At 39.0% G+C, this 12,910-nt stretch overlaps 1 protein-coding gene across 1 annotated transcript; it reads left to right on the top strand.

Annotated features, from left to right (window-relative positions):
• The first annotated feature begins 1,006 nt into the window (after nucleotides 1–1,006).
• On the top strand, nucleotides 1,007–10,722 carry LOC124865390 (trypsinogen-like protein 3). The gene is made up of 6 exons (XM_047360412.1): nucleotides 1,007–1,360; nucleotides 6,503–6,559; nucleotides 6,654–6,792; nucleotides 7,086–7,339; nucleotides 10,117–10,250; nucleotides 10,389–10,722. The coding sequence occupies exons 2-6, from the start codon at nucleotides 6,520–6,522 to the stop codon at nucleotides 10,572–10,574; spliced, it is 753 nt and encodes a 250-aa protein (XP_047216368.1). The 5' UTR covers nucleotides 1,007–1,360; nucleotides 6,503–6,519; the 3' UTR covers nucleotides 10,575–10,722.
• The last annotated feature ends 2,188 nt before the right edge of the window (nucleotides 10,723–12,910 follow it).

Genomic DNA, 12,910 nt, shown 5'->3' with positions numbered 1-12,910 from the left:
TTGCTTTCAACTTCAACCCAGAGTTTCTCAAACAGCCGCTTTTCAATAGATTCCAATATTTTTGGATCATAGTTCTCCTTTGACTTTTTACTGCACTTCAAAACTACTCTCCTAACAAGGTCCTGCACAGCATTTTGGGATGCTGTTTTTATGAGATCTTGTTTTTCCTGAGCTGTGCTTACCTCTGCTGACTGCTGTTGAGGCAACAAGCCCTGTGGGAGAATCAGTGATGGTAATGGGTCCCCTGGTGATTCAAATGGCATCACCTTTGATGACTTTTTACGTAACATTTTTGAAAATACTGACCAAATGTTTTGTCTGACAACTTTAGGCTTAGAATTGTTGACAGGGTTTTCTATGGCTTTGTCTACCAAATCATTGACCTCTATAACATCTGATGGGCAAGCTGAAAAAGCTTGTGTTACTGGGGGGGAAATGTCCTCCACAAAGACTGGAGTGGATTTGGTCTTTGGGTTCACCTCACCGCTTTCCTGGTCAGTCGTTAGACCTCCAAAATCTCCAGTATCTGGGGAAGGGGGATTCTCCACAGAGACTGATTTAGGTTTTTGGGGCATACAGTCAGACAAGTTGGTCCCAAGAGAATCAACAAGGGGAGCTACAAATTCTATTATCATTTTCTCTATCTCCTTGTCACACTCACTTGATGCCAGATGTTTCCACTGGTCCTCTGACAATTTGCTGAGAAAGGTTGAAATATTCTGTCTAAGGATCTCAAGGTTTAACATATTTTCTGCGCTTAAGTTTCTTGCACTAATCATGGCTGATGCAAGTTTGGATTAGTTTTGCTCAGGAATCTAAATCAACTGCTACAAAGAGAACAAGCCAATTGTAACACCTGCAGTACCAGTTCCAGTGGAATGGAAAATAATTGAAAATACTTGCCTTTCATATAAGTACGTTATCGATGATGTAACAAACATCAAAAGACTTACCCCGCCCACAACATGCGTCAACAACTTAGCAACCGTTGCTAGTCACGGTTCGCACTGTTTCGATTTGTGAACATAGGCGTCCGTAGGCCCGGGTCTCATGAGGAACATTTAAAAATACAATTCAAATATAAATTCAGAATCTAGCCCCTAAGATGCCATTAGAATTCCATAAATTTATTTACGGAAACAAGGCATTGTGTTTGCATTACATCTGTATTTATACAGATGCAAGATCACACAGTCAGTTTCCTCTTTACAAACCTGAAATTATCGCTTCAAAGCCCAAAAAGAGGTAAATTGCGCACATGCGGCTGGAGCTCTGTAGTCCCGCGGTTATAAGAAGGTTCGTTTCCTCCGTCTGAGAAGTTCGCCTGAGGAAAAGTTCCCACCTGCTGCTGCAGCCAGAGGTGAGCTGCATTCTCCACAGGTTACTCCTTAAAGAGTTTCTAAAAGTTTTCTTCTGTTAGAACCGGCAAGTGAAGAGAGATAATAGAGTAAAATGGTGAAAGATAAAACTAAATACAAAAAGAAAATTCTATAAACTTTATAAACCTTTCATTAAACAATGAGTTTTTATATTTATGAAATCTTTATACTATTGGTGACTGGCTATCTGTGACTGAATTATTCTGCAGTGTTTTTGGATGTTACAAGACATGAAAATCAGTGTTTATGTCGTAAAATCTGTGAAAAAAGGAGAGAGATTCGTGTCTTCGTTTTCTTAAAATGTTGTTTAAAACAATCTTGTGTCAAAATAAACCACTGTGAGAAATATAATTTTTAGTTCTTAATTGTTCTCACAAGTTACATGTTTTTTTTTTGCGTTTGGTAGTGTGCGGTGAGGGTCTCACCCAGAGTTTTTTATTTTATTTTATTTTAGTCTTTTTTTACCCAAGTATACTTGCTGTTGTATTATTGTGGACTGCCTTGAATATTATTTTATAGATTTGCTTTATCTTAATTACTAAATATTATCTATTACTTTGTTGTTTAGCTCTGCTCAGTACTATGGTCCATTTTTATTGTTTCAAATGTGTTATATTTTTCTCCGGGGCAAGGACTCAACCTGGTCAGCTGTGTCAAGGACTGAAGCCTCCATACTGTATATGGGTCACATGCTCTACCACAACATGTTATGATTTCTTTTTTTTTTTTCTTTTTTTTTTTTATTGAAATTATTTTCCTAACAGGTGTACATCCAAACCTTTTTCCATTTTTTTTAAACATCCCGTAGACACCAACCGTAAGAAGCTGTAGACATATTCTATTTGTATTATGGACAAAACCAACTTTGCCATCCTTTTTATATTACACCTCCTTTCCCAGCACTTTTCCAAACAACAATTAGGTTTTCTTGTCCGTTCTTCTCCTCAAGGTCTTCTCACTAAGAATTACCTGCAAACAAACTATTTACATTCTGTAGCACTATAAGGGTACCCCCAAACCCAAAATTATTTTACAAAATCTGATCTCAAAGGCGAAATAAAATCCATCCAATTTTTCCAATACTTCTTAAATTTGCCAGATTTTAATCTGATGGAAAAGGTCAGCCTCTCCATCGTGTATATATATATTATGCATTACATCAACCCAATCTTCCCTTTTAGGAGCTTCTGCCTTCAGCCACTTCCTAGTAATGGCTTTTTTTACTAGCTACTAACATGATAAATATTTATCAGCAGATCTTGTTAACGTATCCACCCTTCTTCCCATGTACAGAGACTCAAATGTGAATGGAGTACTCACCCCCAGCACTTTATCTATACAATTCTTTAAATCCTGCCTATAGGGAACTATGTTGGAGCAATCCCAGAACACATGGAAGTGACTAGCTCTACCTTCACCACATTTCCTCCAACATCTTGTATCTTGGTATTTTCTTTGTGCTGGTGTAATGAAATATCTTACAATATTCTTCCAGCCAAACTCTCTCCATGAGAGGGAACAAGAGGTTTTCCACTGTTGCCTACATATCTTCTCCCAATTCTCCTTTAAAAGCCTCCAGTTAGCTTCTTTTTCCCATTTCACTTTTATGTATATTGTGTTGCTTCCTTTCAAATTTTCCAAACCTGTATACAATTTGGAAATAATCCCCCCCCCACACACACACATTTGATTCATTTGCTAGCATAAACATCTTAAATATCCCAGATTCCAGCTCAACTAAATTAATCTTTTTTAATAGTTCCTCAGTATTGTTCCTTAATTGTAAGTACCTGAAGAAGTCTTTATTATTTAAACCATATTTGTTCTTCATTTCCTCAAAGCTTCATACAGTATTTTTCTTAACCACCTCCCCAAATATCCTCTGACCCTTTTCCCATTTACTAAATGTTTTGTCTGAAACATTAGGTTTGAAATCTGATTCATGTGCAATCCAACTCAGTACTCTACTTTGCTCTGTGAACCCATATTTTGATATAATGTCGTTCCATATGTCAAGAAATAAGCCCAACCATGGATTCGTCTCCTCCCCAAGGAGTATTCTCAATTTGCTAACATTTTCAATGGCTTGTAGTGGTATCATGGGTGACATAGCACATTCTGCCTTTCCATTTTGCTGAAAATTATAGATTGCATATGTTAAGGGGAGGTGTTAGCTGAGCCGCTAAATAATAGCTTTTCAGGCAGCGCAGGGCTAACTCCCCCCCCCCCCCCCCCATCCCATGTTATGATTTCTAAATCAGTTGCAACATGGTGAAAGGTTAACTTCATAAAGAGACACGTGAGTCATGTCCCAACTCTTATCTACTTTATTATTACTTGCTGGATTTGCACAAAACCTTTGTTCATTTATCTAGGACACTAAAATCTGTTTTGGAGAGCACATAGTGACAAACGACCCATAAAAGCGGTTTAATAAAAGTGAGATTAGTCTGTGCCTAACTTTACACCACTGAAAAAAGCATTAGAATCACACACAAAACTGAAAAGAAACACCAGGTGTCAGGCTAATGAGCTGCTCTATTTGATGTTCTATAAACAGCACACTTCATGTTCATTTGAACCAGAGAAAAGACATGCAAAAAGCCTTTAACTAAATCTTCTTTTTTTTTTTTTTTGTGCCCTGATGTAATCTTACAATGAAAATGTGAAAATGAAAATCCAATTTTAAATTTGACTACATGTATTCAGTGGGCAAAAGAATCCTATCATGAGAAAAATCCTATCATAAGAAACACGCAACAGCAAGTTACCCGGTTGAGTGGTGGTAGAGCTGAGCTGGATAGTGTTTCTCCGTCGGCTATTGTTGCAGTGGCAGTAGTGTGGTGTCATCGTGTGGTTGTGGGGCATGATGGGGGATGCCGGCCCTGAGTGCTTGCCACTGGCCGGGGACCTCTTGCCAGGTGAGTTTGTCCCGTCTTGGTGTGGGGTCGGGTGTTCTGTTGTGGGCACGGTGCTTGATTGTGTCTGCCCTGTTGTGCCTGTGGGCGGGGGCTGGGGTAACGTTGCGTGGGGCCCTTGCCTTGCCGTCGCAGCGCGTTGTGTGGTGGGGGCAGGATGCTGCGGGGGTGCTTGGAGCGGGGCTGTTTGTGGAGCTTGCGCTGTGTGGGTGTGACTCCGTCGGCTTTTTGGGGATGAAGCTCACCTGTGGGGGTGTGCCCCTGTGCTGTGGGGAGGGGATTCAATGCGTTTGGGTTTGGGGGCATGTGTTCGATATCAGAGCCCTGGTTGGGGGAGGCCCTGGGGGGAAACTCATATGGGTTTCTGCACTATTGCTGCTGGGTGGTTCCCCTGGGACTCTCAATTGCTCTTCTCCGGGGGGGTTGCGGTAGTCCTGGCAGTGGTTCTCCTGGGGCTCCCGTGCTCTGGGGGGCCTTTGGATGTCTCTGACTCAGATCTCCTTCATATCTGTCCCAGGTCCAGGGGGGCAAGTCTGTGGCTCCTCACACTCGCTATTGCATATTTTTCTGGAGAAACCTTCTATGCACTAATGCGCTCACACTCAGACCCACAGGTGTTTAGATTCAGGTGTTAACAGACACACAAATGTTATATATTGAGCCGCATTTACCAGTGAATTCATCTTGCGTTCATTAGTACTGTGCACGTTTTGGTATAAAAGCTGTTAATATGACCATTTCTGCAGGTGTAGATACAAGCAGGGTGTTATATTGTATTCTCTACATCATTCTTTCTTTCCTTTCTTCTTCCCTCCCCTTTGCGTTTTGCACCACCTCTCCCTCTTTCGTGCTTCTTAATTTTTTTTCCCTTTTCATTTCTGCCTCCGTGTCCGTAACAATTAAACTTATTCCAAAGCAGTTTCTTACAAAGTTTCTTTTATAAATATCAAGCTGAGCTTTAAAGCATTAGCTGTAATGCTCCACTTGTTAAAGTAAATCTGTTGGGCTTTTTCCTGGCACTCAGACAAGTCTGAGTGCTGCCGGACAGGATACGGTAAAAAAAAAAAAAAAGAAATCAATCAATTCAATAACATTTTTCGTATTTAATAATTTGTACAAAATAAATGTTACTGAAGCATTTTTAATTTTTTTTTTTGCCTGTACCTTTTTTAGTTAAAGGTTCTGTGATTTTCTCATGAGGAAACAATTAATTATTCCACAAATTGTTAATATTTATCTTTGTACTTAAACTGAGCAAAAGGTTTTTCATCCAAAGGCCCTTGTTGGGGGTCTATGAAGTATTTGAAATACCAGTGGATTTTCGCCACCAATAAACTAATAATAGGTCTTTCAGCAGGATAATGATCCAGACCATATGCACATTAAAATGGCCTATAAGCCATGAAAAAAAAACCTTTTTCATGGCCATCTCAGTCCCCAGACTTAAATCCTATAGAAAATCTGTGGGATGTGCTGAAGAGAAGAGAATAAAAGGGAGGACCCAGGACTCTGGGTCATCTAGAGAGATTGCACAAATAGCAATAGTAAAAGATCTCTCTCTCTCTTTGTAAGCTCCAGTTTGGTGGAATGTTATAGAGGAAGGGAAAGTGTTTTCCTTTTGGTAAAAATTGTTTTCTAAAGTGTAAAAGCAGGGCTGCTGACAAGTGTGACACTGATGATTGTACCCCGCCTCTCGCCCATAGACTGCTGGAGATGGGCACCAGCTCCCCCGCGACCCACTATGGAATAAGCGGTAGAAAATGACTGACTGACTGACTGACTTTTTATTCTTAAATCTGATTTTTTTCCCTCTGAATAACTGCACTCAAAAAAAGGCTGGATTGTTTCCTAAATTTTCTCTGTGAGACAATGCTACTGCAATTAAGGATCTATTTATTTTAAGCCTTTTTACACATACCTGAGGTGCCAATAAATGGGGGGGGGGGTGTATATATGTGCTGCTCGGGTTTCTTTGTTCTCAGGAGAAAACTTTAGAGGAAACAAGGTGTGCTACTCTAAAGAATCAAGTTGCGCAATGAAGGTGTTGGATATTGCTTATTGCTTTGATAAGATACGAAGGGGACAAGACTAAAGAGGAAATGACGCTGAATATTAATAAGAAAACTGCTCCTCCCTCTTTAAAATTCTCACAAATATAAAGCATAGAGATTTCTTGTGTTGTATGCATTATTTTTGCTTTGGAAGGACTCCAGAGAAACACAATGAATCTTCTCCTCCTGGCTTTCACCTTTGGGTTTGCAGGTAGGCTAATTGAACATGCTCAAAGCATAAAAGAAAATGCAAAGATTTGAGCCGATACTTATGGTATCGCTTTGTTATCATTGGTTGCTTGTAGGAGCATACCCTCTGGAAGATCAGAAGGAGTGCCAGCCTCATTCAAGACCTTGGCATGTGAGGCTGCATGGTTCAGTGTCATGTAGCGCAGCTCTGATTGACAAATGGTGGATAGTGACTTCATTTCACTGTCAACCCACGTAAGTGTCAGCGAATAATGGCACTGAAACGCAACAATCAGCTTTTAGAAAATTTACATTATATTGCATGGCTTTATTTTGGGAAAAACGTGGAGATATTGTTTCAGTCATTCGGGTAGTCAGACCAAGAAAACCTAAACCTGACTTTGTTGAGAATCTCGGTTACGTTCCAGCTTAATTGCAGACCATTAATGAAAATCCTGATCACATCTGGCTAAGACATACTTTCTCTTTCAATGGCTGTTTCACTGTCTGAGTTTGATAAATTAGAAGGCTCTCCTCGTTTTCTGCAGACCTTATAAGACTGTTGCTTCTCTTGGGGAACATGACGAAAGTGTGGAAGAAGGCACTGAGCAGCACATCTTAGTTTCTGATGCGATCCGACACAACCCCTACCGCTCACCTCTTCACAGCCTCACCATGGTGCGCCTGTCTGCGCCTGCCAACTTTAACCAGCACGTCCAGCCTATCCCGCTGCCCACTCGCTGCCCACAGACAGGAGAGATCTGCTCTGTCAGTGGCTGGGGCTCCACAGACAAAAACCAATGTAAGTGGATTTAAAGGTTTTCATGTAGATTTCAACCTAATTATCTTAGCAGGTAAGGACTCCAGTATCAAGTGTAATATTGAGAAACCAACTTTATTAGCAAACCAAAGCTCTTCCGGGTCAGATCCTCGTAAGGGTTACCCCTGAAGGCCACTAGGCAAAATGGATTAAACCTCAGATTAATTTGTATAGAATGTTTTTATTTAAAAAAGCTGAAAAAAGGTTTGTTACAATTTAGTTAAATAAATAAAAATAAAAACTGAATAAAAAGGTAGGGAAAACACAATTAAAGGACTGAAATAGCCACACAAACTGTAGTGTTGATAAGCCATATTAAACGACAATGATGTACAAAACCTAACCAGTCTTCATCAGTCTCATATTTTGTCAGATTTGTCTGAGCATCAATCCTTTTAATTCCCTTTCAATGATCTGTCTCACAATTTTAAGGATGCAAGGAGATTTTGGCATATTTCTTAGAGTAGGATTATTACATGGCAATTACTGATTTGAAGAAAACCACACCAGGAAGCTAATATTGATTCTAATCAACAACTGACACAAATGCCTATTTCCTAATGATTTAATTTAAATAAAAAGTTACACAAAGACAAATGAATAGACAAAAACATATGTCACTAATTCAGCTCTGCTGCAACAAGTAACAATAAAATTTCTGAGAATAGGAAATGTTCAAATTTGTATTTGATGATTGAGATTGAAGATCTAGGTTCTCAGGAATTTAAAGAAAAGAGTTTCACAGCCTGGAAGTCTAATGGTAATACACAGTAAGGGGAAAAGTTGGCCACAGGAAAAAAGAAAAAAAGAGGAATGCAGAGTTCCTGAATCATCTTTGACCTGTCAGCTTCTCAAACAAGACCCACCACAACAGAGCAGAAACATAGTGGTACCGACTTAGCTATCTGACAATAAGTTTTTTGGTTTTTTTTCTGTAACCAACTTCAGCTTCGACTCAAGGATTATCATATCTGTTACCTCCCTCACTTGTCTCTGACCTTTTCTCAGAAGGACAATACGTTTAGGATCCAATTAAAGATTTTTCAGCAAAGATGTTTGCTGTGTTTTTTTTCTGAAAGGTGGTGCCTTTTGGTGCTGTTTATTGGTCCAGGTGATGCTGCTACAGACAGTTAATGGCTGAAGCTAAAGACATCCAAGGAGTGGAGGAATAATGAAGCAAATATCTATGCTGCAACTTCACCAAAAACACACTATCAAAAACCAAACTACACTTGTTTATAAAACTATTTCATAACTATGGTTGCTTTCCCGTTTAAGGTTTCAAACACATAATCACTTTATTGAATAAAAAGACAGGTTTACTAATCTTGGATAATTTCAAAAGCATTTAAGAATTTCTGAATCAGCAGAATGATGGTGACTGATTTGCTGATGTGAAAACTGACATTGACAGATATTTAGACAAGATACTTTGAGCATAACGCTTTTAGGATCAGGAAATATTTATAATTTGAAGACTGAGGACATCATCTGCGTGTGCTAAGGGGTTGTTATAACTGACCTAAAAAGTCTGCACACAATATTTTCAACTTTATATAAAACTATTTAGGATCGCAGACTATACTCAAGTCAAAACCCTAATAAAATAATAGTTTTACCAGACATTTGCATGTATCTGGTCGAGCAGTGTGTATTTGTACTGCTAGCTCTTCCAAAATATTAATTTGGATCTCTGAATACCCAGGAGAAACTGGGTGTTGACAGGATTGCTCCTAAAGGTGCAGTGGATTGAGAGGAGATCACATAAATAGGATGGAGCCAGGCTATTTAAAGGTTTGCAAGTCATTAGTAAAATTTTCAAGTTAATGTGAAAATTGATAGTAAACCAATGGAAAGAGCCCTTTAATGGACTGGTAACCGGTCCAAGGGTGTACTCTGCCTCCCGCCCATAGACTGGCAGAGATAGGCACCAGCTTCCCTGCGACCCACAATGGAAGAAACTGTTATGTGTTCATACTTTTTAGTACCAGTTAAAATATATGCTGCAGCTTTCTGACTATAAGTCTATAAATGCAGCAAGGATATCTAATCTGGATCAAGATACAGAGGGTTACAAAAGATAATAAGTGATAAAATCATGAATGACCTTCTCAAGAGCTTAAACGAAGATAAGACTTTACTTTAGCAATGACTCTTATTTGGAAAAAGATTAATGTTAGAATTGAGAATGTGAAAATGGTACTCAGATTTGTATTTTTCGGAGTTTTGCTATAGAGATACAAGGTTGTAATGTCAAAGAATTGGCTCAGAGTCATTAGTTTTTTAAGACTGGATCGCAAAAGTAACCAGCTCACGAGGGAAACCCAGACATCCTTCTACCCAGCGATACTCTTCAGTTCATTCTGGATGTGGAGAGTTTAGTTAAAAGTGGACGTCATCTAAATATACAAACATATTCACAGTGAAGCTCATTTTTATTCTTGTCACTGGAGCTCCCAAAGGGGAATGAAAATTTGTTTTAATCATTTCCATTTTTAATCAGTTTCTAATTACCTGCCAGAACACCCAGTCAGTGATCAGAACTAATTAAAAGAGGTAGACTCTGAAAACAGGATTTACTAAAGGATTAGGTCTTCATGCTCCATATAATCTGTGAAATCCTGTGTAGAACGAAAGATCACTTTGTTAAACAACTGTAATAGGTAGCAACTATTTAAAACAAAGATAAGACTGCTGTATGAATTGAACCATTTAAAATAAATCAAAGTAACAACTTTCCTTCCCTCTATTTAAATCAGCTGACTCCTCCCAGCGCCTGAAGTGTCTAACTGTGCCTGTGGTGGATGATCTGGCTTGCCTGGAAACCTTCCCTCCATTTCTGTTCTGGGGTGTCATGGTCTGTGCTGGTCAAAATACAACAGATAACTGCCTGGTGAGCATGGACATAAAGCAGAGAAACTGATGTTGATTATTTCTGTTCCAGTTCCCATCTGTCTCACGCATCCAGTACTGTCTTCCATTAGTTACACTTTATTTTAACAAAGTACTATATTGTGTCTCTTTTTTATAGACTGGTAGTAGCAACGTGATGGTGTGTGCTGGTGAACTGCAGGGTTTGAAGTGGTTCAATAACGGCTGCGAGGATCCAACTCACCCCACAGTTTACACCAAGATGTGTGAATACACCCGCTGGATCAAAGCTGTGATGGACCGGTATACTGTCCTGACTCCAAGCCCTCCCCACTTGACGACTTAAAGCAGCATGAGCACCTGTATCTGCACTAAATATAAGGAGACATTTTTTTAAAGGTCACTCCCCACAACTGCAGATATTTCTTCCCTATTCAGTTTGCTTAGATGTAACAAGGTTATATATGGTGTTAATAAAAGGCACTTAGAAGTTTTCTACTGTTGTGTTTTTCCTCAATAATTTCCACATCTGGCTGCTTCCAACAAACTTTTTCTCCAATCTGAGTCATAAAGGCTTCTACTTGTTTTGCATCGCAAGCTGAATACTAAAACCATTAAGTTATGTAAAATAAAATCTAAAATATCTAAAAAACAATACGCACAACGGATCAGCAGAGATTCATCTAAAAGAAGTGGCTCACATTCCATCCATCTTTCGTATTTTGCTTAGCAGAGGTTGGATCACAAGGTAACAAGAGAAACCCAGGCATCCTTTTTCCTATCGATAGTCTCTAGCTCATTCTGGGTGGGAGTGTCTCCTCTGGTGAAAGAGGCATACACTGATCAGGGCCAACATTATGACCTATTATGCCTAATGGTGTGTTGGTCCCCCATTTGGTGCCAAAACAGCCCTGCCCATTGAGGCATGAACCCATGCTGTGGGTTCTGTGAGTTGTGAGGTGGGGCCAGCTAATTTGATCTAGGATCTGGGGATTTTGAATACAGAGTCAACACTTCAAACTCTTTACTATGCTTCTCAAATCCTTCCTAAATCTCTCTTTGCATTTGTACAACTCCAGTCCTTGAGTGCCACTGTTCTGCAACGTTTGGTGGCCTCATTGCTCCAACACACCTGGATCGTTTGATATTAATTTTGCAGAAAGAGGATGGATACATTATCTTCTATGGGATGTTGATATTTGTGGAAAATTAAATAAAATTTAAAAAGTATGTAGTTTCCATAACACAGAAAAAAAAATCTAAAACAAATATTATTGGTTCTTTTAGTGTCTCCAGAGCTGCAGGTTGCAGACTTCTGCTCTAATGAAATCCATGCCTCGAAGGGTCAGGACTGTTTCACCAGCAAAAGTGGGAAAAAATAACACTATTTGGAAGGTGGTCATAATTTTATTTTTGTCCTAACTGACCAAAAAACGAAATTGTTCTTCAGAGAAAGCAATTGTTAAACCTCAAGACTTCCAGTGACTGAAAAGGATAAAATCAAAAAATACTCTCCAGGAGATATTACAGGGATTTCTGGTAGATTGCTGAATGTTATTGTATCTGATAAGGTTTCTCAAAGGTCTGTTCAGTCATTGGCAAAGAGTTGTCTGTAAATTATTATGGCTTGAAAAGGTTGCAATAATATAAAGTACAACTAGAGGGAGGTAACGCCTAATAGTACAGACTCAGAGATTTGGGAGTAAGAGGGAGCGTGAACAGGTGATGGAAATTCTACATTTTTAAGGTTTTTTTGAGATCTACAAACACACCCAGGCATTTGCAAAAGAATGTTACAGCCATAAACACGTGGAAGTGATCTAATATTACAAAGATACAAGCAAACAGTTGAACACATGGGGTAAGTCTGAGTTTCACACGCAAACACACAAAATCAAATAGACACATACATGCAAAGTGACTGACAGCTGTGTCCATAATTACCCTAAACAGAGGAACAACTCTGCCATCTGCTCTAAGCATTTGTCTCCCGTTCCACACCCCCTCTATTGCTTTTTTTGCACCTCAGTGGGAGACAGAAAGCAAACTGAGGGGTAACTAGGATGTCACTTTAGAAATCAGTGTGATATTAATTGGTGTGGTGGTTTGAAGCATTTTTCTGTTTCTCTTTTTTCTTTCAATTTAAAAAAAGCCCTCTCCACAATTAAAGGATATAACTGAAAGTTATTGTTACTATGTCACTATCTGATAGCCTTTACTAGCATCAAGAGTTATTTATTCCTTTACACAATATTCCAAAGAAAACTGGTCAGAAATCTGGAATGAGTTTCCAACAATCCATTTTTATAAGCTTTTATAAACTTCATCCATGACCTTTCTGGTGCTTTTCTAAAATGGGGGCATGGCTTGTAAGTTTTAAAGTCCAGAGAGATCTACAAGTTTTTTTTCTGTAATGGTGAACTTCTTATTGAGCTTTAAATAATATATTTTCTTTACCCTGTATCTCAAATTGGACTCCTATTCAAAGTTGTCTATGCATTTGTAATCAGCCCCCCTGAGTAAAAATGTTTGCAGAACCACCTTTTCTTGTGTTAGAGGTGAATGTCTATTTGAGCATGTTTCTGCTATGCACCTCCACGTCTTGGCAAAACATCTGTCAGATTGAATGAGATGGTTTCTAAACAGCAACTTAAAAAATGTCCCATGAATTCTTGATTTGAT

Source organism: Girardinichthys multiradiatus, chromosome 3 (genome assembly GCF_021462225.1).
Source record: "Girardinichthys multiradiatus isolate DD_20200921_A chromosome 3, DD_fGirMul_XY1, whole genome shotgun sequence".
NCBI classification, from domain to species: domain Eukaryota; kingdom Metazoa; phylum Chordata; class Actinopteri; order Cyprinodontiformes; family Goodeidae; genus Girardinichthys; species Girardinichthys multiradiatus.
This window is presented reverse-complemented; position numbering and strand designations above follow the sequence as displayed.

Bases quoted from the DNA above. Each gene is read 5' to 3' on its own strand.
- LOC124865390 (XM_047360412.1), top strand. From the start codon at position 6,520: ATGAATCTTCTCCTCCTGGCTTTCACCTTTGGGTTTGCAG. The intron at 6,560-6,653 runs GTAGGCTAATTG...GGTTGCTTGTAG, and splicing joins TTTCACCTTTGGGTTTGCAG to GAGCATACCCTCTGGAAGAT. The intron at 10,251-10,388 runs GTGAGCATGGAC...TCTTTTTTATAG, and splicing joins ATACAACAGATAACTGCCTG to ACTGGTAGTAGCAACGTGAT.